At 46.6% G+C, this 26,547-nt stretch overlaps 1 protein-coding gene across 1 annotated transcript; it reads left to right on the top strand.

Annotated features, from left to right (window-relative positions):
- Positions 1-775: 775 nt before the first annotated feature.
- Positions 776-26,547, top strand: LOC122932573 (serine/threonine kinase receptor associated protein). Its single transcript, XM_044287064.1, has 9 exons — positions 776-944; positions 1,231-1,366; positions 15,911-15,992; positions 17,906-17,978; positions 23,212-23,311; positions 24,590-24,727; positions 25,113-25,249; positions 25,416-25,565; positions 26,170-26,547. Exons 1-9 carry the CDS (start codon positions 833-835, stop codon positions 26,229-26,231), a joined length of 990 nt encoding a protein of 329 aa, XP_044142999.1. The 5' UTR covers positions 776-832; the 3' UTR covers positions 26,232-26,547.

Below are 26,547 nucleotides of genomic sequence, written 5' to 3'. Positions count from 1 at the left end.
TGTTCCCTTTATGCCACCCTTCACAAGGCGTTTTTCAATGTAAACCCCTTGGCACAAGGGACTATAAGTAAAGTATGGACTGTTTACCAGAAATAATGGACGTACGCACAAAGTTTTTCGGATAAGGCATTTAACAGACGATAGATGCAGTTTCAGTGCGTTTCTTGAAGTGAAGACAAGCAAGTACAGGATGGGGGAGGGGAGAGAGCGCAGATGGAGAGCTATGTAACATGCACGCCCCAGTCTATCACAACGCGCTTTAGGGCTCACGCACACAACCGTATGACTCCATGTGACATCATTTTTTTTTGGCAGATCCATTGTAATAATTCCTTTTCTTGTCAGCAAAACAGGCAAGAATAGGACTGTTTATTTTTTTGCGGAACAGACATACAGAAGCGGAATGCACACGGAGTCTTTTTTTGCAGCCCCATTCAAAGGAACAGTTCCATATACGGGCCGCAGAACAAAAACGACCAGACACTGCCAAAAACCATGTTCCGTGCCTGAGCCCTCATTACATTGAGGCGGATTCCCTCCCTCCACATGCAGCTGAGGTAACCTAGAACACATGCCAGCTTCTTCCTACCCAGTGACAGTAGAATGGCACCCACGGTCACGGTGGTGGTTGTTGTTGTACACAGGACGTGGGCTGGGCTGAATCCTTCTAGTTTCCCGCCTCCGTGACGTCACGGTGGGAGGGGAATCTAGGAGACCAGTTCTGCCAGGTGCTAGCTCGTTTCCGCCCTTGTCCATTATGGACGCCGGCTTCCGGTGCGGCACTTCCTGAGCGCAGTTTCCGGTAGCGTGTTGCAGCTGTTGTGTGTCGACCATGGCGATGCGGCAGACCCCGTTGACCTGCTCCGGGCACACCCGGCCTGTGGTGGACCTGGCTTTCTCCGGCATTACCTCATACGGGTATTTTCTCATCAGCGCCTGCAAAGGTGAGACGCCGGAGCCTCTCGTGACGCTGCACGGCTGCGGTTACCAATAGCAACTGGTGGTCGGCTTGTTTTCCCTCTTCTGGGGATGTATGGGAGATGGCGCAGGGCAATGAATGGAGCCCAGTCCAGTGGTGCTCCTCTGCCTCTTGCTGTGACCCCCATCACCCTCATGTTCTCCCTGTGCATGCCCATGTCTGCCCTGGGTACTGAGTAATTCTACTCCCCATGTTCATCACTGTTTTACCTGCTGCTCCTTACCCATTATCTCTCTCTACTTTCTTTAAAGATGGTAAGCCGATGCTGCGCCAGGGTGACACTGGGGACTGGATCGGAACATTTCTTGGGCATAAGGGGGCAGTATGGGGAGCCACCCTGAATAAGGACGCAACCAAAGCCGCCACAGCAGCCGCAGACTTCACAGCGTAAGTAGCGGCTCTTTTGAGCAATGGGATCACTGCTTAAAATGGTTTTCCAAGACTTTATAACAGAAGACCTATCTTCTGGATAGGTGATCGGTATCTGATCGATGGGGGTCAGCTGTTTGAGAAGATACTGGCGCTCCTGTAAGTGCTGCAGCTTAAGCACAGCGCCGTACATTGTAGGGCTGAGCTGCTCCTAGGCCATGTGACACATGAATGGCCGCGTTGCTGCTGTGATCGCTGCTGCCATCTCAAAATAGCTGATCAGCGGGGGTCCTCGATGTCAGACCACCACGATCAGATACCGATCTATCCTGTGGAAAAAATTGCATGTGTTGTGTTCTGGTGCTCAGCGGTGGGGTGATTTTCCGAAATAAATATAGTGTTGAAAAACACCAGGGCACTCTAAGAAATTGCTGAGAAGTATATGTATTTCTTATTCCATCCAGTTCTATTATTTTGACATGGCCAACGTTTCGGTCCTTCCCAGGACCTTGTTCATGGCCTGACTAGAATAAACGCATGCTAGATCACGCAGGACCAAAAAATGAAGGAAAATAAGTAATGATAATGTATAATGGTTACATGAAGTGTAATGTATTATGGAGGTAACTAAAATTATATAAATATGATTGGAATCGCCAAAAGGTATTACACAAGCTGCTATACATAATCCCCATGTGTTACATATTGAGGAGCAAATACATGAGGACAAATCTAGGCAATCTGTCATGCTCCTGCCCACAGCCGCTGTTTGAGTTTTGCGGACCGCAAAGCAACAGTCCTGTGCATGAGACTAAAGTAATTCAGTGTATAGATTGGGCTCTTTAGGAGCGATATCTGGACACGCCCCAAATGTATACACAGTGTACGCTGGACACAGAGTATAATTTTGGCAACCGAACAATGGCTACATATCAACAAGTCTGAAGGTAAGTACATAATGCTGCTGGATGGTGGCAGTCCTAAGGAGTCATGTCTGTATTTCAAAGCGGTGCGTACTGAGAGCCTGATGACGTGGTGGCCAATAAGGGAGGCGTGCACAGTGGAAGATTGAGGCCAAGTGGGAAGCTATGAGATGACGCATAACGTGTACTGATGGAGTGTAATGGGGATGAGAGGTAAATAGACCTAATGTCATGGCTAGGAGATGGCACGGGATAGAGCGGCATCACGTTGTATCCTTGTTTTTAGAGTGAGCTAGGCGCAGGTGCATTGGAAACATACACAGCAGTTTGTGATGTATGACCGTATTAATGTGTGTGTCGTATATACACTACTCACAAAGTTAGGGATATTTGGCTTTCTGGTGAAATTTATGGAAAACATAAAAAGTTCTCACTACTGTGATATTATATAATGAATGTAGGGCATTTAAAGGGAACCTGTCACAATGTTCTGACATATAAAACTGAATGTACCTTAATGCTTGGTTACCCTAATAGTTCCTAGAGATCGATCCATAATCTTCTCAGGTCTAACCTTTCCTATTTTATCTCCCTACAAACCTTTACCGCCGTTAGGCTCATTTGCATAAATTATTCCTTCCCCTAAACTTGTTGACAGCCGATTTCTGCCCTCACCGCTTGTCGTCTTGTCCAAAATCAAGCCCTTTCCCCTTTATTTGTTAGCCCAGGGATGCTTAACCTGCGGCCCTCGAGCTGTTGCAAAACTACAACGCCCAGTATGCCCAAGACTACAGTTATCAGCCTACAGCCGAGCATGATGGGAGTTGTAGTTTTACAACAGCTGGAGGGCCGCAGGTTGAGCATCCCTGTGTTAGACCAATCAGATAGTTTAGTGCATGTCCGCTCCCCCTCACGCCACTACGTGCTGGAATGTTCTCAAATATACGCTTCGCAATACTTACGCAGCGGAGCTCTGCCCGAAATGAATATTTCGTGTGCGCCAGATCTTAACTATAGGGGCGTTTCTTATGCGGATCTGAGGTGCTTGACTTCGTGAAAATATGACTTCTCATGTCAAACAAGTGAGATATAACTTTTGTATGTTAACTAGCATAAAAGGCGGGAAAGGTTTATCAGGCGATAAAATAGGACAGGTTAGTCCTGAGAAGATTATGGATCGATCGCTGGGAACTATCAGGGTAAACAAGCATTAAAGGGTTCTGCACTTTGTTTTAACTGATGGACCCCTGCCGATCAGAAGCTGATGATCTGACACCTGGGACCCCTGCTGATCAGCTGTTTGAGAAGGCAGCGGCGCTCCAGTAGCGCCGCGGCCTTCTCACTGTTTACTGCCGGCCCACTGACGTCACGACTAGTATAAACTAGCGTGGGGCGCAGCTAAGCTCCATTCAAGTGAACAGAGCTTAGCCCCTTCCACGCTAGTTTATATTAGTCGTGACATCAGTGGGCCGGCGGTAAACAGTGAGAAGGCCGCGCCGCTGCTTGATCGGCGGGGGTCCCAGGTGTCGGATTCTGTTCACAAGACAACCTATTGTCTGAGGCATGGCATCCCGCTCTTTTTGAAGGGAGGCCCTCGGGTCGTTGAGGTTCTGGGGTACAGAGTTACAAGCCTCAAAATGGCTACTCAGCTGATCCCATATGTACCCCAGTCTCCAGCAGCCGTTCCCTAATGATGTGACCTCAGTGAGCTGGTGCATTGTCATCCATGAAGATTAAATCAGACCTGTGTTGTTCATGCAGAGGCACAATGACTGGATTAATGATCGAGTAGTATGGGCTTGTCACTGTACCATTCATGAAGTGTAGGGCAGTTCTGGATTGACTAGACGCACCTGCCCACACTGTAACACCACCACTACTAAAGGCTCGTCTGGTGACAACAGTGACTGATGCGTAGCGCTCTCCTTGCTGTCTCCAACATCGTTGGCAGCCATCATTTCTGCTCAGCGTGAATCTATTTTAGTCAGCGAACAGCGCTAAGGCCCACTGGTCCCTCGTCCAGCATAGATGCTCCCTGGCCCATGCTAGATCATAGTGCCTGTGGTCAGGTACCCTTGCAGGTCGTTTACATCAGCGTGGTCTACGTGCTAAACTGTTTTGAATGGTCTGACGTGACACATTTGATTGCCTCTCACCTCCCTTAAATGTGCCTGGAGTTGTGTGGCATTCATCAGCCAGTTCTGCAGGACATTGTTCACAATTTAACTAGTCATCAGTGTGGGATGTGACCAAAGGACGTCCAGTTCTCTGCCTTTCTGTGACTCTCTTCCAGTCTCTCTGTATCTCTTTTGTAACCTGCTGATGACACTTTGTGACTCTCTCTAAGCTCAGTGGCCACTTCTGTCTGAGAACATCCTGCTTGAAGCCTCGCAATGGCGAGGTACTGTTGATCAATTGTTAGGTGTTGTCTTGGTCTCATGATGTCCAAATGTGACCAGCATGATGAGGAGGACTGTTTAAATACCAATTCTAATTCAACCAGGAAATTTATTGGGCAATTCATGGATCAAACACCTGTTATAAATTTTGCTGTTAAGCTGCTTGTTAGAGAACAGCAAGTTGTGCAAAACGTAGTGAAACATTGAGCAGTTGGACATGTGCATTTAGAAGTTTAGAAAAGATCACCCTATGGGGCTGTTTCACACGAGCGGATGCCATGCGTGACATCCGCTCCGTGAATGACAGCCAAGACCCGATGCAAACTGCAGAAGCACGGGGGGGGGGGGGTGTTGCTGAACGTACTGACGTTGCGTCCTGGGCCCTAGCACAGGCCACATGGGAAATAAAGCGCAGGGCCTGGGCAAAGATGGCGTCTGGCATTAAACACTCTGCTTCCAGAGTGGAGTGGCGGCAGCAGCTAAGACAGCGTTGACGAGACTACCATGCCGGGCTCAGGACAGTAGCCTGCCACTGTACAGTAAACAGTGAGTAAGTAGCCTGACTTCAGGCCGCTCTTCTACTGTGGCCGACCCTTCTCTCCCTTGTACTTTTTAGGGAGAAAAGGAGTCCTCCTCCTCTGCTAAACTTAAATCTAGAAAATGTGGGATATGCTCTAAACGTTTATCTGCATCTGGGTCCAAGCCCCTCTGTGAGGAATGTACAGCTAAAATAGTTAAAGGGGAATCTTCTAGTTTTTTATTTTTTTTTAAGATCTAAGGCTTCTGGTAAAAGAGCAGTCCGCTCTATGTTCACTAGGGCTGCAACGATTAATAGCCAAGTAAGGTGCCCAAGGCGTGGTTACTTACGGTTAAGGAGCCCAGCACCGCCTGCATCCAGGAATCTCCTCCTTGTTCACAAAGTTACAGTGCCGTAATCTCGTGATGCGCGAGCTAGTGCATACACAGTGCCGGCAAAGTGTTTGTTCCCTTTGCTGGCATCAGCCTCAGTGAACGAACTGTGCATGCGCTAGATCGCGCATCGCAAGATTACGGCACTGTAACTTTGAGCAAGGGGTAGATTCCTGGATGCAGGTGGTGCTGGGCTTCTTAACCGTAAGTAAGCACGCCTTGGGCACCTTACTTGGATAGTTTACATATCTATAAAAACTTTTATTAAACAAAATAAAACCACACTGAGCTATGGGACGGGTATATTGCGGAGATCTAGCCGTGCATGTCCGCAGCTCTATAGGGTAAAACTAGGTGACAGAATCCCTTTAAGTCCCTGACACCTGACTTTCAGTCCCACCCTCCGCTCACTAATCAGGTGTTCTAACAAAAATCCCTACTTCGTGAAAATGGCTTCCCAGTCTGCACATACCCCCATGTGTATAGTAGGAGTGTACATACTAGGGTGTACAGACTAGTTTTATTAAAATGTAAATAAGCCCCTCCCTGAATAAAAAAATGAGTCCCCCTTTTCCTCTTGTATTTTATATAATGTAATTTTTATAATTATGTAACTCCTAAAATTGTTTTAATATGGCCTTTGTACATCATTTTTCAAGTAAAATCAAAAACTCATTTTTTATTTTTATTTTTTCTTGATTGATCGATGAAATTATTGACAACTAATTCTTAACAAATTCAAATAATCGTTAGCTGCAGCCCTAATCTTTAGGCTCCCCCAGACCCGCCTCCCGCGCCGGTTTATAGAGAAACCTTAACCATGGATAGTGACTGATTCTGTCGGATCATAAGACCTCAAAACCACTTGACTCAGATGAAGATAATGAGTATAAAAGATTTGTATTTAATCCAGATGATATTGAGGAGCTTATCAAAGCGATCAGAGCAACTATTCAAATGGAAATTCCTAGGAAACCTAAATCCGTACAGGAAGAAGTTTTTGGGGGGCTGTGGGTAGAGACCAATATCAGTATTTTAAGTGCCTGATAACGTGCAAAAGTTGATTAAGGCAGAAGCCAGAAAAGACCAAAGGGCCCACTAAGAAGGGGGGAATATGCTTATTAAAATGTAACTTTTAATTAGATATGCAGTAAAATACTCAACAAAGATGCATCGACATGACAAACATAAAGGAGGGGCCAATCCTGGTACCCCAAAGCTGGTAGTTAGAAGAGGAATCTGCTGCACCAGTAAGGGTGCAAGCAGTCTTCTCATACCATCCAGACGACTAGGATCAGTACGGAGGGGTGGTCAGTCTCAGGATGTGCTGTCACGGAGACTATCAGGAAACCGGATTAGGCTACTTTCACACTGGTGTTTTGGTTTTCCGTTTGTGAGATCCGTTCAGCGCTCACAAGCGGTCCAAAACGGATCAGTTTTGCCCTAACGCATTCTGAATGGAAAAGGATCCGCTCAGAATGCATCAGTTTGCCTCCGTTCAGTCTCCATTTTGCTTTGGTGTCCGTCTGAAACTTAGCCGATCCGTTCTAAAAAGCAATGTAAGTCAATGGGGATGGATCAGTTTTCACTGACGCAATCTGGCACATCAGAAAACGTATCCATCCTCCATTGACTTTCAATGGTGTTCAAGACGGATCCGTCTTGGCTATGTTAAAGATAATACAAACGGATCCGTCTGTGCAGTTGTATGACGGATCCGCACCAAACTCAAATCTCTCAGGTCCAGTAATGTCGATCTTCAGTACTAGAAGACCTGTGCAATACCCAAGTTTTTTTAAACTGTTGAATAACTTCAGTAGAGTCACGTGTGACTTCGTGAATAACTTTGGCTCATTGGAGCCCATACATTCTAATACTGTATGGAGACAAATCTCCGTACGTTATTATTCCGAAGTTTTGAACGAAGTGACTTCGGATGAAGCACCCAAAGCTTGCTTCACTCAACACTAGTTTAAACCATAGGTGGGAGAGGGTTTTTAGTTTGTGGATCCAATAAGCCTCACATGTTTTAAGGATCCAGTGGAAAGTGTGGTGGCACAGGTGAAAAAGCCCTTAGAGATGTAAACTGTTCCAGAGTGAGGATCGATAATTCTATTACCTTTCACATTGTGAACAACTTAAAGAGGACCCTATCGTCTCCCCTGACGCACCTGTTTTAACCACTTCAGCCCCGCTAGGTGAAACCCCCTTCATGACCAGAGCACTTTTTACACTTCGGCACTACACTCCTTTCACCGTTTATTGCTCGGTCATGCAACTTACCATACAAATGAATTTTACCTCCTTTTCTTCTCACTAATAGAGCTTTCATTTGGTGGTATTTCATTGCTGCTGGCATTTTTACTTTTTTTGTTATTAATCAAAATGTAACGATTTTTTTAGCAAAAAAATGACATTTTTCACTTTCAGCTGTAAAATTTTGCAAAAAAAACGACATCCATATATAAATTTTTCGCCAAATTTATTGTTCTACATGTCTTTGATAAAAAAAAAATGTTTGGGCAAAAAAAAAAATGGTTTGGGTAAAAGTTATAGCATTTACAAACTATGGTACAAAAATGTGAATTTCCGCTTTTTGAAACAGCTCTGACTTTCTGAGCACCTGTCATGATTCCTGAGGTTCTACAATGCCCAAACAGTAGAAAACCCCCACAAATGACCCCATTTCGGAAAGTAGACATTTTTTTGTCACAAGTTAGCGGAAAATGATTTTATTTTTTTTATTTTTTCTTACAAAGTCTCATATTCCACTAACTTGCGACAAAAAATAAAAAATTCTAGGAACTCGCCATGCCCCTCACAGAATACCTTGGGGTGTCTTCTTTCCAAAATGGGGTCACTTGTGGCGTAGTTATACTGCCCTGGCAATTTAGGGGCCCAAATGTGTGAGAAGAACTTTGCAATCAAAATGTGTAAAAAATGACCGGTGAAATCCAAAAGGTGCACTTTGGAATATGTGCCCCTTTGCCCACCTTGGCAGCAAAAAAGTGTGACACATCTGGTATCGCCGTACTCAGGAGAAGTTGGGGAATGTGTTTTGGGGGTGTCATTTTACATATACCCATGCTGGGTGAGAAAAATATCTTGGTCAAATGCCAACTTTGTATAAAAAAATGGGAAAAGTTGTCTTTTGCCAAGATATTTCTCTCACCCAGCATGGGTATATGTAAAATGACACCCCAAAACACATTGCCCAACTTCTCCTGAGTACGGCGATACCAGATGTGTCACACTTTTTTGCTGCCAAGGTGGGCAAAGGGGCACATATTCCAAAGTGCACCTTTCAGATTTTGCAGGCCATTTTTTACACATTTTGATTGCAAGGTACTTCTCACACATTTGGGCCCCTAAATTGCCAGGGCAGTATAACTACGCCACAAGTGACCCCATTTTGGAAAGAAGACACCCCAAGGTATTCCGTGAGGGGCATGGCGAGTTCCTAGAATTTTTTATTTTTTGTCACAAGTTAGTGGAAAATGATGATTTTTTTTCTTTCTCTTTTTTCCTTACAAAGTCTTATATTCCACTAACTTGCGACAAAAAATAAAAAATTCTAGGAACTCGCCATGCCCCTCATGGAATACCTTGGGGTGTCTTCTTTCCAAAATGGGGTCACTTGTGGCGTAGTTATACTGCCCTGGCAATTTAGGGGCCCATATGTGTGAGAAGAACTTTGCAATCAAAATCTGTAAAAAATGACCGGTGAAATCCGAAAGGTGCACTTTGGAATATGTGCCCCTTTGCCCACCTTGGCATCAAAAAAGTGTCACACATCTGGTATCGCCGTACTCAGGAGAAGTTGGGGAATGTGTTTTGGGGTGTCATTTTACATATACCCATGCTGGGTGAGAGAAATATCTTGGCAAAAGACAACTTTTCCAATTTTTTTATACAAAGTTGGCATTTGATCAAGATGTTTATCTCACCCAGCATGGGTATATGTAAAATGACACCCCAAAACACATTGCCCAACTTCTCCTGAGTACGGCGATACCAGATGTGTGACACTTTTTTGCAGCCTAGATGCGCAAAGGGGCCCAAATTCCTTTTAGGAGGGCATTTTTAGACATTTGGATCCCAGACTTCTTCTCATGCTTTAGGGCCCCTAAAAAGCCAGGGCAGTATAAATACCCCACATGTGACCCCACTTTGGAAAGAAGACACCCCAAGGTATCCAATGAGGGGCCTGGCAAGTTCATAGAAATATTTTTTTTTTTGCATAAGTTAGCGGAAATTGATTATTTTTTTTTTTTTTTTCTCACAAAGTCTCACTTTCCGCTAACTTAGGACAAAAATTTAAATCTTTCATGGACTCAATATGCCCCTCAGCAAATACCTTGGGGTGTCTTCTTTCCAAAATGGGGTCAGTTGTGGGGTGTTTGTACTGCCCTGGCATTTGAGGGTCTCTGCAATCATTACATGTATGGCCAGCATTAGGAGTTTCTGCTATTCTCCTTATATTGAGCATACAGGTAATGAGATTTTTTTTTCCGTTCAGCCTCTGGGCTGAAAGAAAAAAATGAACGGCACAGATTTCTTCATTCGCATCGATCAATGTGGATGAAAAAATCTCTGCCAAAAAAAAAAAATGGAGGGGAAAGGCGTCTGCCAGGACATAGGAGCTCCGCCCAACATCCATACCCACTTAGCTCGTATGCCCTGGCAAACCAGATTTCTCCATTCACATCAATCGATGTGGATGAATAAATCATTGCCGGGATTTTTTTAATTTTTATATATATATACAAAGTGTTTGCCAAAGCATAGGAACGCCGCCTCCTCCTCAGCTCGTATGCCTCGGCAAACGTATCTGTCACTGCAGAGGAGAAAATCCCGTCTTGCAGCGCCGCATACACCGACTTGCGTGTAATCTGACAGCAGCGCAATGCTTCTGTCAGAATGCACATCGGTGCTGCAGCTGGTCGATCGGTTGGTCCACCTGGAAGGTAAAAAAAGAAAAAAAAAGAAAAAACCAGGCCGCAACGCAATAATTTTTATTAACTTTGCAACAGAACATATAAACTTTAACTTTTTTAACTGAACATTAACGTGTTTGCTTACTGGTGTGTTTTTTTTTTTCTGTTTTTTTTTACCTTTATAGAACAAACCTCTCCTTCCCCATGGGTCAATGTGCAAAGCGCAAATCGCCCAAAGATGTGGCGAAGTGCGTTATGCACTTTGTCCCATGTGAAAGGAGACGTTTGCAGCAGCAGCAGTGAGTGAATGGGCCCTAATAGCCCTGTGTGCCTGTCCTGGTGAGATGATCCCTATGCTAATAGTGTACCTGTGAGTGGTACTTCCGGAAACACTCTCCAAAGCATAGGGCAGGGTGGCCCGGACAGTCAGGACAGAAATAGCGGGTGTCACGCCTTATTCCACTCCTGCTACAGACACGACATCTTTTTCGGGGTGACTGTTGGGTTGAGGTACCAGGAACGACATTGGGGAAATGTTGCTCGTGTAGACGGCTAACTACACTGGTGGTTGGGGCCACGGAACCTCCTGGATACAGGAGGTTCTCGATGATCTCTTCCTGAAATTTGAGGAAGGATCCAGTTCTCCCAGCCTTACTGTAGAGAACAAAACTATTGTACAGAGCCAATTGAATTAAATATACAGACACCTTCTTATACCAGCGTCTGGTGCGTCGGGAAACTAAATACGGAGACAACATCTGGTCATTGAAGTCCACCCCTCCCATGTGGAGGTTATAGTCGTGGACTGAGAGGGGCTTTTCAATGACACGGGTTGCTCGCTCAATTTGTATTGTCGTGTCTGCGTGAATGGAGGAGAGCATGTAAACGTCACGCTTGTCTCTCCATTTCACCGCGAGCAGTTCTTCGTTACACAGTGCGACCCTCTGCCCCCTTGCAAGACGGGTGGTAACGAACCGTTGGGGGAAGCCCGCGCGACTAGTTCTAGAAACAAATGCCTAAAGAGGGCCACACTTGTGTAGAAATTGTCCACATAAAGATGGTACCCCTTGCCGAATAAGGGTGACGCCAAGTCCCAAACTGTCTTCCCACTGCTCCCCAGGGTCTGATATTTTACCTCATAGACACGAAATTTGTGGGTATAGCCTGTGGCCCTTTCACAGAGCTTATACAATTTGACCCCATACCGGGCGCGCTTGCTTGGGATGTATTGTTTGAAGCCAAGGCGCCCGGTAAAATGTATCAGGGACTCGTCTATGCAGATGTTTTGCTCTGGGGTATAAATATCTGCAAATTTCTGGTTGAAATGGTCTATGAGGGGCTGAATTTTGTGGAGCCGGTCAAAAGCAGGGTGGCCTCTGGGACGGGAGGCGGTGTTGTCACTAAAGTGCAGGAACCGCAGGATGGCCTCAAAACGTGCCCTGGACATGGCAGCAGAGAACATGGGCATGTGATGAATCGGGTTCGTGGACCAATATGACCGCAATTCATGCTTTTTTGTCAGGCTCATGTTGAGGAGGAGGCCCAGAAAAGTTTTAAGTTCAGAAACTTGGACTGGTTTCCACCGGAAAGGCTGGGCATAAAAGCTTCCCGGGTTAGCGGTGATAAATTGTGTGGCATACCTGTTTGTTTCGGCCACAACTATGTCTAAAAGCTCCGCAGTCAAGAACAGCTCAAAAAATCCCAGGGCCGAACCGATCTGAGCTGTGAAAGGGAAAACTACAGGTGCGGCTGAAGTTGGGGACTGCCAATCAGGGTTTGCCAGCACCTCTGGGATTCTAGGGGCTCTACGGGCACGTCTTTGCGGTGGCTGCGATGGGGTCACTACTGCACGTGCCACCGTACCAGCTTCAACTGCCCTTCTGGTGCTCGCTACTTCACCAGGTTGTACGGCAGTGCTGGTACTAGGTCCAGGGAGGGCTGGGCTGCTGGTGTATGCCTCACCACGTAATCCGACAGCACCAGCCCCACTCTGCTGCTCTTGAAGCGGATCCTGCGCAACCTGCGGTCTAGCGACACGGGGCCGGGTACGCCTGGTGGTATCAGGGACCTCAGCCTCCTCGTCCGAACTTTGGGTCAGAGAGCCACTGCTTTCTACAGGTTCGTATTCTGACCCGCTGGATTCATCAGATGAGGGTTCCCACTCCTCATCCGACTGGGTCAGAAGCCTGTAGGCCTCTTCAGAAGAATACCCCCTGTTAGACATGTGGGCAACTAAATTTAGGGGTATTCCCTGAGACTACCCAAGAAAAAAAAAAGCAAGCCTGTCTTACAAAGGGGAGGCTAGCGAAGTACCGGAGGCCGCTGCGGTTGATAAAAAATATCAAAACTGATTTTTTTTTATCGCCGCAGTGCGTGTAAAGTGAATGTGCAGTGATCAAAAAAAAATTTTTTTTTTGTCACTGCGGTGGGGCGGGTGTGGGCGAACGCACGTGTGGGCGACCGATCAGGCCTGATCGGGCAAACACTGCGTTTTGGGTGGAGGGAGAACTAAAGTGACACTAGTACTATTATAGATCTGACCGTGATCAGTTTTGATCACTTCCAGATACTATAAAAGTACAAATGCTGATTAGCGATACGCTAATCAGCGAATAACGGACTGCGGTGCGGTGGGCTGGGCGCTAACTGATCGCTAACTACCTAACCAAGGGACCTAAACTATACCTAAAACCTAACGGTCAATAACAGTGAAAAAAAAAGTGACAGTTTGCACTGATCACTTTTTTCTTTTCACTTGTGATTGACAGGGGTGATCAAAGGGTTAATTTGGGTTCAGGGGGGTGATCAGGGGCTAAAGTGTAGTGTTTGGTGTACTCACTGTGAAGCCTGCTCCTCTGCTGGATCCAACCGACGAAAAGAACCAGCAGAGGAGCAGGCAGCCATATATCAGATCATATTTACTAATATGATCTGATATCTGGCACTTTGGATTTTTTAAAAATCAGCAACCTGCCAGCCATGATCATTGGCTGGCAGGTTGCTGACGAAATACTGCTGTGCGAAATGCTGGCGCGAACTGCGCATGCGCGCGCGCATATTCGCGTCGTCTCGCGAGATGACGCGTATATGCGTGACTGTGCGCAGCGCTGCCACCTCCGGACCGCACATCTGCGTTAGGCGGTCTGGAGGTGGTTAATAGCTTTATGCTTTCCCATGTAGTAATTGTGGCGCATCTATTCTTATGGCTCTAGGTCGTGCCATTCCTTTTATTTCTACCTGTACAGACTCGCTCTATCCAATCAGTGCTGCCATTTTCAGACTGTGCAGGTACACCCCCCCCCCCCCCCCCCAACTGGTAACACCCCTCTGTACCCTTACTGCAGACAGCTAGCAATTATTCATATCTTCTAGTAGAAATAGAGGAATGGGACAACATACAGACATAAGAATAGATGCTCCAGAATTGTTACGTGGGGAATGCATGAAGCTATTAAAATGGGCATGTCAGGAGTGGTGACAGGTCCTCTTTAGTGCCTGTTTTCTGTGGCGCCAAAGTGGTTTGTCTGTGTGCCTTTCAAGAGTCTTTGTCTGCTCTAACACATTTTTGGGGCACTTATAAACATCCTTATGTAACACACGGGGATTATGTGCAGCAGCTTGTGTAATACTCGCCTTTTGGCAATTTCTGTCCGTTTTATGTATTTTGCTTACCTCCATAACACATCAATGCACATTCAACTTCGTGTAACCGTTCTACGTTATTTGGACTTATTTTCCTTTTATTTTTTGGTCCTGCGTGACCTACTAACATATATACATTATATTTTTTTCCAGCCGTAAACAAGGTGCTGGGAAGGACGGAAACGTTGGCCATGTCAAAGTAATAATATATATACTACTCTGCAACTTCTTACTGAGTGCCCTGGTGTTTTGTAACACCTGTGGATAGTTCATCAGTAGTAAAGTCTCAGAAAACCCCTTTAACTCAGCATCCAGACACTAAAGCTGGCAATTGTGATGGGATCTGCCAAGCATCTAATGTGCTTGGGGCTTCATGACTCTCCAGATTGTCAGGAGAGATGAGGAACAGGCATGTTCATCTGCCTGACCCTTCTCTTTTCGGTGAGATAAGCCTCTGACAGTAGCTTCCTCTTCCTACTGAGGATGCATGCATGACAGGTGTGTGTATGTGAGAATCGTCCGGCTGGCAGCCGCCTGTTATATATGGCCAGCCTAATAGCCCTGTTACACTGCCGGACGAGCACCAGTGAATAATACACACATCAGCAACGCTCGTCTACACACGACTATCCAAAGTGAATGTTAAGTTTTGTTGATTAGCATACATCTGATCACACGGTAATGTACTGTCCAATAATCGTGCATCCATCATCACTGGCTGAACAAATATACAGGACAAGTTTTAGAAACCAAACACTTGTTCCTGGTATCTGGCCTGAATGTTTGGTCTAATAGGGCCTTAAAGCTATATTACACAGCCCGATGTGGCAGACTATTGTCTGGAGGGAAGCTTTCTCTCTCGGCCATCGCCTGCTCGCTAGCGGAGGAGACATGCAGCGATCTCTGCAGCATGGAGAGGAGCGATCGCTATGCTGTATAGATTGTGATTAGACACCACGATCGGCCAACTCCAAACAATAATTTTTTAACATGGGCAATCCAAATCTTTGGACAATCAAGCAATCGGCAGCAGTATGTGATTCGTTCACTCGAATGCTTGTTAGCGATTATCTGCCGAAAAATCAGTGCAATACAGGCTTTAGTCTAGCTTGGATTGCCTGATGACAGAAAACATTGAAAGGCGTATGACTGTGTGCCTGCCTTGTTTCTAGCACTGGATGCCGTTATTGTCCTGGTGCACTATGCAGCTCTCACGCAGCATAGTGTAGAGACAGACCTGCTGATTTCGGTGGTCTGTCACTTGAGGGTAGCTCCTCTTTTAGACTGAGCAGCGCCCGTCTGCCTGGGGCTTCTGAGCAGAGTACAAATGTAGCTGGTTCCTACACTGCCCTGAAAATTGTAGGCTTAGGTAAGTCCAAGAGAGGCAGTATGTATATAAGTGTTAGGTACCCATCTGCGGAAGCCACCTTAACGCCTGGTAGATGGGGCCCAACACACGTTTGATCAAAAAATGTGCGCAAAGAGCTTCCATTTTTCTATTTATAGTAGGTATAATACCACTTTAGTTAGAATGATTTAAATTTACTCAGCTCTATTGTTTGTATGTGAAATGTTGTGCAGCCATTTTATTATCAACTTCTGTGATGGCAGTCGGTACATTGCAACGCGTACCAGCGCTACGGGGGAACTGAGTCGACGAGGCTTGCTGTTCTTGCCCTCTCTCGCCTCTGGACGATGAGTGACTGACTGGTTTCTTTCATCTTTAAGTAATTGCCATCTTTCTTTCTCCAGTAAAGTGTGGGATGCTGTAACGGGCGACGAACTCATCTCTTTGGCTCATAAGCACATTGTGAAGAGTGTGGACTTCACTCAGGTGAGTGCCGGAACCTGGTGCTTCAAAATGGACGGTGTCACTCTATCCCCTGTTATTACTTGACACCTGTTTACGTGGCCTGACCAACAGTGGTGTCTAGGGCCAGGGGAGGGGCCGCTGGTGATCTGTGCAAAACTACGAAGTTCAGCGTGGCTTTCTCGGGTTGGAATTTGGATCTGAAGTAGGGATGAGCGACTCTACTTCGAATGTAACATCTGAAGTCGATTCGCATAAAACTTTGTTAGAATACTGTACCGAGCGAGCGTTCTGTACAGTATTAGAATGTATTGGCTCCGATGAGCCGAAGTTATTACTTCGCAAAGTCACGTGAGACTTCGGGTAATTTAAAAGTTAAAAACCTTTTCCTGAACTCTGGTTCGGTTCAAGTGTTACCTTGGAACCGAACCCTTTTATGCGTTCATCCCTAATCTGAAGGTTACCAACTTGTCATCAGATTAATTAAATTATCTTGCCCTTTAGTCTGATTTATTTCTCTTTTCTTTTAATCTTTTGAGAATTGTCTTATTGAAAAAATATAAAAAATAATCTACTAGTTAGCTGCATCAGCACAGCCTGTTTTTACTCTCTTCAGTCCCTGCCCTTTGGCCATTAATCCTGGGACAGACGACAGGGGCTAAAGACACCCCGCAGAGACTGTGCTGATGCAGCACCCTGGATCACAGCAGGAGCCTGGCACTGATTATAGGGTAGGTAACTTCGATCCTGGCAGTATAACTCGTCATGTCGACCTCGGCAGGTAGACAATTACTCAAGAGGTTTCTTATCACAGTCAGTTCCCCATAAAGACAAATGTGGATTGTTGATGCGTTACCATGGCAGCGGTGGGCCTGACAAAGGCACAGTCTGATAGAGTTCCTGTCCCTGTTATAGTGATGGGCTGAAAAGCTGTCAGGTTTTTTTGTTTTTTTATACTAGTGCATTATAAAAGCCGTGTCCCCTAGTGAGAGTAAAAAAATAAAGTCAATAAAATGTATAAAAAGAGAAAAACATAAGGTATCGCTGAGTTTGCAACAATGTGCATAATAAAGTTAACACTGCAATTTGACCTGTGACTACCTTTTAAAAAAAGCAAAAAAAACCTGTGGTTTCCTATTCTGCCCCCCCCCCCCCCCCTCCCAAAAAAAGAAATGTTAATCAAGAAATCCCATGTACCCCAAAATTTTACTAATGAACAATACATCTCTCCCCCACAAACAACAAGCCCACATACGGCTATATCCATGGAAAAGTTCTGGCTCTTGGAGTTCAGTGAAATAAACAGTTTTGCATGCTAGTGCTGTAAAGTTAGTAAAAAAAAAAAAAAAAACACAAAACTATATATGGTAACACCATAACCGTAGAATAAAAGGAACCTGCTTAGTTATGCTGCACAGGGAATGTCGTAAATTCAAAGTGCTTTTTTTGTTTACCCCAAAATGATGTTACTAAAAACTACATTTCGACCTGCAAATAAGTCCTCCTATGACTACATTGATGGAAGTTATCATGAAAAATCGAAATAAATAAAAAATAATCATCCTTAAATTAACGATTAGATTTTTTTTCATTTTTATTTATTTATTATTTCCTCCCCCAAAATCGCCCAGCCATAGGGCATCACCAGCAGCTTGTGGGTTATGGATGTTTGCCATGACCAGGAAAGGTCACAATTTTGAGTGCCCTTTCTAGAGGGATTCACTGGTTCAGACCCTCATATTGCAGGTGATTTTTAACCCTGGCTGGAGTGGTCATGCTCGGTCTGTTGGGTTGAGGGGTCTGTCTGCATGCCCTCCAAACCTCATAGTTTGCATCTCACCTTGTTAACGGTTGTTGTGGTGACTCGGAGAGTGAGGATGTTCGGTGTCATGTGAGATGCCATCTTCCTTATGGTGCTACTGCTTCTTATTTTGCAGGACAGTAATCACCTGCTGACAGGAGGACAAGACAAATTGCTGCGGATTTATGACCTGAACAAACCAGAGGCTGGTACGTTCCTGGAGGGCTGGGGGGTTATTATATGGCTTGACCTCATGTATATGTTCTGTTGTCGGTGTCGTGTCACACCCCAATTGCAGTGAAATGCATTGTACCATTGCTGATTTTCTATTTATCCCATTCTTATAAAGAAGCAAAGACGCTGCCACATGAGACAAAGGAGCCTGCCGTTCCCCGGCCATGCCCATTTTGCAGCACTCACACAGGGGGTCTGCAATATGCGGGCACCAGCTGTGTGTGGACCAATGCACTACCTTCTATTTTGTTTAGAATCAGATTATCCTTTGGAAAGTCTTGACGTTGAGGTTGGTGTCTGAAAACAAGTGTCGTGCAGTCTGATAATATAAGGGAACTGAATGGGTCACACTGCGAATTGTAAAGTCCCACAACTCCAGAATCGCCAAAGATCTAACTCTGTGACCCCATTCAGTTCCATTATGTTTTGAGGCTGCACTGATACAGTTGCCACAACAAGCCTCACAAGACCAAAGATCAAAGTGTTATCTCTCGTCACTTGCTAACCTAATCACACCTCTGTTTAACCCCCCAGATGCTGTCAGAATATGCAATTACCCCCCCCCCCCCCCCCCCACGGAGAAAAACACAACAATGTTAGAAAAAGGGTGAAATCTGCCGATTTGTTTAATATAACCACATAAAATCTGCAGCAAAAACCACTGTTAAAAAATTGAATTTTTCGGTTCAGAAACGTACAGAAATTTGTGTGGATTTACAGGAAAAGTAAAAACTTTTGTCTCGTAATGAGCTCAACAGTTCTCCACCTACGAAGGGCTGTCCTTACTGCTGAAGAAGCTGCCCCCTGCCGCTTCTTGGGTAGGGCTGGACACCTTGCCAGGCCCTGACAATCTCGCACCTGCTCCTCTGCTCCAAGAGGTTCAAGCGCAGAGGCTCTGCTTCGGCTACCAGAACAGCGATCGTGCATGCGCCGCTACACTTCCATCCACATGAACAGTCGCTGTGGACTGTTTTTCACCCCCAACTCCTCTTGATGAGACTAATCGATTTGCTTATCTCTACTTTTGTCCCATAAACAGTAAAAAAATATATCTTGCATCCATAACAACCTGTGCTATAAAATATTTGGTCGCAGTGGAAAAAAAAACATTTTATATTCCTCTCGCCTAGTAAAAACAGCATAAAAGGCAATCAAAAACGTTACTAATAGAAATTATAAATTGTCCAACAAAAACAAGCCCTTGTGGAAAATATGAAAATCTTACGGATCTTGGAATGCAGCTACTTAAAAACTCTCGTTAGTCTTATTGGGCAAGTAGAACATACCTGTAGTAGACCTATTTGAATCTGGTATGGTAATAGTATTGACCCGCAAAATAAAGCAAAAATGATTTTATTCTTTTCATCCATGTCCGTTTTGCAGATTCTAGAACATGTCCTATTCTTGTTAGTATTGGAGGCAAGAGTAGTAATTTCTAATAATGGCGGTGAGGAACGTGCAGATTGCACATGGAAGGGAACCACAGTACGGGGGCTAAAGAGGACCTGTCACCGCTCCTGACGTGTCTGTTTTATCAGCTACTTTCCCCATGTAATAACAATTCTGGACTATGTCCTGCTGCTCCTTTATTTCTACCAGAAGTAATGAATAAATTACTAGCAGCCTGCAGAAAGGGTACAGAGGGGTATTAACCAGTTATGGGTGTGTACCTGCTAGAGTTGTTGCGATACCAAATTTTTGATTCGGTTTCGATACCATGAAAAAGTTTTGCGATACTCGATACCATTCGATACCACGCAAAAAAAATAAACAAAAAAAGCCACGTGCATTCCTCATTTTTAAAAATGGTGAATCACGCAGTTTTTATTTTATTTTTTCTGTTCCGGCATTCACCACCTAGATTTTTTTTTATATTTTAATAGTTTGGACTTTTCTGACGTGGCGACGTAATATGTTTATTATTTATATATTTTATATGTGAAATTGGGAAAAGGGGGTGATTTATACTTCATATTTTAGTGTTTTTTTTTTTTTTTTTACACTTTTTATTTAATAACTATTTCCCCCCCTTAGGGGCTAGAACCTGGGATCTTTCATCCCTTTTCCTATTCAGCCTGATAGATCTCTATCAGGGTGAATAGGACTCCACACTGTCCCTGCTGCTCTGTGCTTTGTGCACACAGCATCAGGGATGTTACCATGGCAACCAGGGCTTCTGTAGCGTCCTGGCTGCCATGGTAACCGATCGGAGCCCCAGGCTTACACAGCTGGGGCTCCGATCAGAAGCTGCCACTGCACCACCAATGAGGGGAGGGGAGAGGTCCCTGATTTTAATACTGGGGGGTTGAGATGGGCCGGCGCACTGTGCCACCAATGATTTTAATGGGTTGGGGGGCACACTGCACCACCAATGATAATTACCCCTTTATACAGGAGGCGGGTACTGGCAGATCAGCGGCAGTTAACTGCCGCTGATCGCAGCTCCCTGTCAGGGGCAGGGTGCCAGCAATGCGATTCTGCTGCCAGCACCCGCCTCCTGTATGTGTTAAAGACTGACTACTATATGGGACTCCAGACTTTCACTATCAGGCCACACAGAGCGGCGCCCAGCGATGTCTCAGCACTCACCATTAGTCCTGGGCGCCGCTCCGTTCGCCTGCAGTGCTCCATTACTGTCTCCTCTCCTGCTCCACATGCTGCTGATTACTATCGGAGCGATGGGAGGAGACATCAGCTTCACTAGTGGGCGTTCCTTCTCCCTGGCTGTAGCGCTGTCCAATTCGCAGCGCAGGGAAAAGGAACGCCCACTAGTGAAGCTGATGTCTCCTCCCATCGCTCCGATAGTAATCAGCAGCATGTGGAGCAGGAGAGGAGACAGTAATGGGGCACTGCGGGCGAACGGAGCGGCGCCCAGGACTAATGGTGAGTGCAGAGACATCGCTGGGCGCCGCTCTGTGTGGAAATAAACCTATCATTGGTGGCGCAGTGCGCCCGCCCCTCCTCCGCCCCTCTCTTCTCATTGCCGCCTTTCCTCCGTGGTGCCGCCCCTCCTCCGCCCCTCTCTTCTCATTGCCGCCCCTCCTCCGCCCTCTCTTCTCATTGCCGCCCCTCTCTTCTCATTGCCGCCCCTCTCTTCTCATTGCCGCCCCTCTCTTCTCATTGCCGCCCCTCTCTTCTCATTGCCGCCCCTCTCTTCTCATTGCCGCCCCTCTCTTCTCATTGCCGCCCCTCTCTTCTCATTGCCGCCCCTCTCTTCTCATTGCCGCCCCTCTCTTCTCATTGCCGCCCCTCTCTTCTCATTGCCGCCCCTCTCTTCTCATTGCCGCCCCTCTCTTCTCATTGCCGCCCCTCTCTTCTCATTGCCGCCCCTCTCTTCTCATTGCCGCCCCTCTCTTCTCATTGCCGCCCCTCTCTTCTCATTGCCGCCCCTCTCTTCTCATTGCCGCCCCTCTCTTCTCATTGCCGCCCCTCTCTTCTCATTGCCGCCCCTCTCTTCTCATTGCCGCCCCTCTCTTCTCATTGCCGCCCCTCTCTTCTCATTGCCGCCCCTCTCTTCTCATTGCCGCCCTCTCTTCTCATGCCGCCCTCTCTTCTCATTGCCGCCCCTCTCTTCTCATTGCCGCCCCTCTCTTCTCATTGCCGCCCCTCTCTTCTCATTGCCGCCCCTCTCTTCTCATTGCCGCCCCTCTCTTCTCATTGCCGCCCTCTCTTCTCATTGCCGCCCCTCTCTTCTCATTGCCGCCCCTCTCTTCTCATTGCCGCCCCTCTCTTCTCATTGCCGCCCCTCTCTTCTCATTGCCGCCCCTCTCTTCTCATTGCCGCCCCTCTCTTCTCATTGCCGCCCCTCTCTTCTCATTGCCGCCCCTCTCTTCTCATTGCCGCCCCTCTCTTCTCATTGCCGCCCCTCTCTTCTCATTGCCGCCCCCCTCTCTTCTCATTGCCGCCCCTCTCTTCTCATTGCCGCCCCTCCTCCGCCCCTCTTTCTCATTGCCGCCCCTCCTCCGCCCCTCTCTTCTCATTGCCGCCCCTCCTCCGCCCCTCTCTTCTCATTGCCGCCCCCTCCTCCGCCCCTCTCTTCTCATTGCCCCGCCCCTCCTCCGCCCCTCCTCGTCTCTCATTGCCGCCCCTCCTCCGCCCCCTCTCTTCTCATTGCCGCCCTCCTCCGCCCCTCTCTTCTCATTGCCGCCCCTCTCCGCCCCTCTTCTTCTCCTTGCCGCCACTCCTCCGCCCCTCTCTGTCTCATTGCCGCCCCTCCTCCGCCCCTCTCTTCTCATTGCCGCCCCTCCTCGCCCTCTCTTCTCATTGCCGCCCCTCCTCCGCCCCTCTCTTCTCATTGGTGGCAGCAGCAGCAGCACAGGGGGGAGGGAGGACAGCTTCCTTCTCCCCGTGCTGCTGAGAGAACATGAGCGCGCCGATAGCAGCGCGCTCATGTTCAGAGATACTAGACTGCGCAGAAGCGCAGCCCAGTATCGAAAAAACGGAAATCCCGGTATCGTATCGATACCGGGACAAAAGTATCGATTGGGTATCGAAATTTCGATACCCGCAACAACCCTAGTACCTGCACAGTCTTACAATGGCAGGACTGTCTGGATGGAGTCAGACTGTGCAGGAACACACCCCTAACTGGTTAAAGGGGTTGTCCATCCAGGCTTTTTAGATTTTTCTCAAGATAGGTGATCAACATCAGATTGGCAGGGGTCTGACACCCGGCACCTCTGACGATCAGCTGTATGAGGAGACAGCGCGTGCACATGCCGTCTCCCCTCTTGTTTGCTGCTGCTGTCCCGTAGACATAAAGCGGAGGGAAAGGAGATGGCACTTGCACACTGCGCGTGCCATCTCCTGAAACGGACCCCTGTCTATCTAATATTGATGACCCGTGGATAGGTCATCAATATTAAAATCTTGGACAACCCCTTTAACACCCCTCTGTACCCTTTCTGCAGATTGCTAGCAATACATTCATAACTTCTAGTCGAAATAATAAAGGAATAAGAATAGATGCTCCAGAATTATTAAATGGTGACTGCAAGATGCAATTAGGCATGTCAGGAGCGGTGAAAGGTCCTCTTTAAGGTTAAAATTGGTACATCACTAAGGGGTGAAAGAGGATTTTTATTTTAATTGCTCCCTTTTTCAATTTTAATGTGACTTTTTGCAGGTGAAGGTGAAATGGGAGTGTGAATATGTTGTAGTGCAGGAGGAGTAACTGGAGACAAATATTGCTTTCCTCTCTCCTGACAGATCCTGAACAGATCGGGGGTCACACGTCTGCCATCAAGAAAGCATTGTGGTACAACGATTACAGACAGATAATTTCTGCATCAGATGACAAGACTGTGCGGTGAGTGATGCTGGACTGTGGTGAACCAGCTCCACCTGCTGTGCAATGTGGGAATTACAGCCGTCACTGGAAAACCAACAACTAGGTCTGTGAGGTGGCTGCACTGTAAAGTCCTGGGGGGGGGGGGGAGAAAGGGTCCCTCCTTCAATCCTATGTCTTTATCAGGTCTAAATTACAATATCTTACTGTAACAGAAATCTGTGGTCGACTTTTGCCATTGGAGGCTGTCATGTCATAGGATCCAAGTAGCTGAGGGAAAAAAATATTTCCCCCCCCCTACTCCCAAAATCAAGTGTATAATCAGTGGCACACATGGTTAGTGAATTGTTAGTGTCAGGACTTCTGTTGGGTGTTTCAAATGTCAGCCATGATCTCAGAGGAGCCATTGTTGGTGGTATCGGGCAGACTCCAAGCCATTCACCACTGAGGATGTGTGTGCTTAGAGACCCTTCAAGATAGCGGCTAGTCTTCCTAGGTATCCCAGCAAATTCGGTCTATGGTCCGAGCAGAAGATCTCATGAACAATCAAAGAGCTGCATAGTGTGGTGACAGTTAGGGCAAGGGAGGCAGGAAAAAGAACACCCTTCTGTTGCCGCATCTGAACAAAGCACACAAGTTCTAGAACAATGTCTTCTGAACGTATGTGACTGAGGAGGAGCTGTCCGCTCATCATTGGCAGCATGGTGGCGGTGACTTTTTTATTTTGCTTTTGACCACCTAGTTTCTAAAGGTTGGTTGAAGTCTTTCTCTTGGATTTATGTATTGGTGACCTATTCTCAGGATAGGACATCCATTTGAGATCGGCTGGGGTATGACTCTTGGCACCCCCACCCAATCAGCTGTTTGTGGAGGCTGCAGGACTCCCATGTGTGCAGTGGCCTTGTTGCATCTTAACAAGCACAGTGCTGTCTTTTGGATAGCGGCCATGCTTGGTATTGCAGCCTAGCCCCATTCACTTGAATTGGAATGAGCAGCACCAAGGCCACATAACCAGTGGATCTGATGTCAGATGGCGTAGGAAGAGGCCTAAGAACTGGCCATGGCCTCTTCATACAGCTAAAGACTCCTGGGGACCCCCCCCCCCCCCCCAGGGCACTAGTGAGCACTAGTTTCATAAGCATAGGAAGCTGGCCTGATGTAGAGCGGTTCCTCAGGCTTCAGTTTGGTTATTCGCTGTTCCCTTGCAGCATGGGTATACTGTGACCTCCTCTATATGTGTGTACTTCTCTGGATAACACCTAGCTCTTGTGTTTTTTATTTTTTATTTTTTTTATTTAGTTTGTGGGACAGAGCTAGCATGACAGAGGTGAAGACCCTGAACTTTAACCTGTCAGTCAGCAGCATGGAGTATATTCCAGAAGGAGAGACTCTGCTCATCACCTATGGGAGAACGATTTCTCTGTATAACTCTTCCAGGTACACCCATGACTTTTACTGTTTACCATTTGCATCCTGATCTCCTTGTGTGGCCTCGTCCCTACGTGGCCAATCCATATATCTGCACCTCTGCTCTGGAGAGGAGGTGGTAGCTGTGGCGAGAAGGCAGCAGCTGCCACCCTTGTATGTGTTCTCCTTCTCCCTGTAGATGGTGTTGACTATAAGGAAAAGGTTTTGCCCTGATTCTGCCCTGTAGACAGAGCCATCTGCTCTGCACACATTCCTGGTTTGTGCTAGTAGAGCAATATTCGGTCATGTCCTTGGTTAGATATTGGTTGACTATTTTGTAGTGACTGATGTCTGATTAGTGACCTCACCAGGTTTCTCTGCTCTTACAGATTCTGCCTTTATTTTCTCTTTACAGCTTTGAGCTTATAAAGTCATTTGAAGCAACATCCCCCATCAACTCTGCTTCTCTCCACCCAGAAAAAGACTGCATAGTGGCCGGAGGCGATGACTTCAAACTGTACAAATATGACTACACCACAGGAGAGGAGCTTGGTGAGACCTGGTTCCTTAACCCCAACTCCACACAGCTCTGACATAATCTTCCACCAAACACTTTCTCCCACCCCCCAACACCACACCACACCACACCCAACTTTTGCCACCATGCTCTGACGTGGTGACCCCTAGTCACTTACCTCCCAACTCTTTTCTCTGACAGAATCCTACAAAGGTCATTTTGGTCCAATCCATTGTGTCCGCTTCAGTCCAGATGGGGAGCTCTATGCCAGCGGCTCTGAAGATGGCACGTTAAGGCTGTGGCAGACTGCAGTGGGGAAGACTTATGGATTGTGGAAGTGTGTTTTGCCAGGTAATGAAGATATGGACAGTGAAGACTGATCCTTCACTTGGGTGGCTCTAGGCAAAGGGTCAGTATGATAATAAAAGAAAGAATCTGTGTTATCTCGCCAGAGATGGATCCCCATTTGTCCACATGCTTGGTATTCACATGAATGAGGTGGAGTTGCAAAACCAAGACACCATCATGGACAGGAGGGCATCAGTTTCAGTCTGTCTTCCAGTTACCTCAATGACCAGAAAACTATTAACCAATTCTTTGACTATATAGAAAAGAACATATTCAAAGTGGTTTGTGAATGCACCCTTAAAGTGGTATTCCGGTTACAAAGTTATCTCATCTCAATCAGTCCCATAGAGAATGGATGCAGCAGCAGGGCATGTACTTGACCTGCAGCCCCATTAGGGCTGGGAACCCGCATTCTCAGGATCAGTGGGGATCCCACCAACTAGTAACTGGAATAACACCTTCCTTGTAGTGATTATGAAGTCACAGCAGAAGTGGTGACTGGAATATAGAACAGGATAGGGGAGATGGGTTACTTGTGGTGGTGCTTTGTCTAATGTTGGTATGTTCTGTGGCTGCAGTGAATAATATCTCATTTCTTTCTGAGCAGAGGAGCTGGTTTCTGAGAACTCGGACGCCATCTACAACATCTCATCCGAGATTAAAGCTTGAGCACGCTAGTCTTGTAGTGATGTCATGACCCTTTCAGACATTGATGAATGTCCAGAAACAGACACTTCCCGAAGTGAGTCCTCTACGGCGACTGCACAGCTTCTGGGACGATGGAGCAGGAGGCACCTGGCAGCGCTTGTTGTTGACTGTGACGAGACACCAGTGACATGTATAACTGTTGGGAGACAGATGGGATTCATTTTCTGGTGGGAGGGTCTGAGCTCCCGCCTCTGACCACTGTGTTACATTCTTATCTGCTTCTCCATATTTACGTAATGTATTTTCAGTTTTCTGAATAAACTCTGTACAAAGCTGT

This window comes from Bufo gargarizans, chromosome 3, assembly GCF_014858855.1.
Source record: "Bufo gargarizans isolate SCDJY-AF-19 chromosome 3, ASM1485885v1, whole genome shotgun sequence".
NCBI classification, from domain to species: Eukaryota; Metazoa; Chordata; class Amphibia; order Anura; family Bufonidae; genus Bufo; species Bufo gargarizans.
This window is presented reverse-complemented; position numbering and strand designations above follow the sequence as displayed.

What these genes read in the sequence shown, in the direction of transcription:
- LOC122932573 (XM_044287064.1), top strand. Translation starts at nt 833, where the DNA reads ATGGCGATGCGGCAGACCCCGTTGACCTGCTCCGGGCACACCCGGCCT. An exon ending in AGAGTGTGGACTTCACTCAG is followed by an intron (nt 15,993 to 17,905) that starts GTGAGTGCCGGA and finishes CTTATTTTGCAG; the next exon opens with GACAGTAATCACCTGCTGAC. An exon ending in CCTGAACAAACCAGAGGCTG is followed by an intron (nt 17,979 to 23,211) that starts GTACGTTCCTGG and finishes CTCTCCTGACAG; the next exon opens with ATCCTGAACAGATCGGGGGT.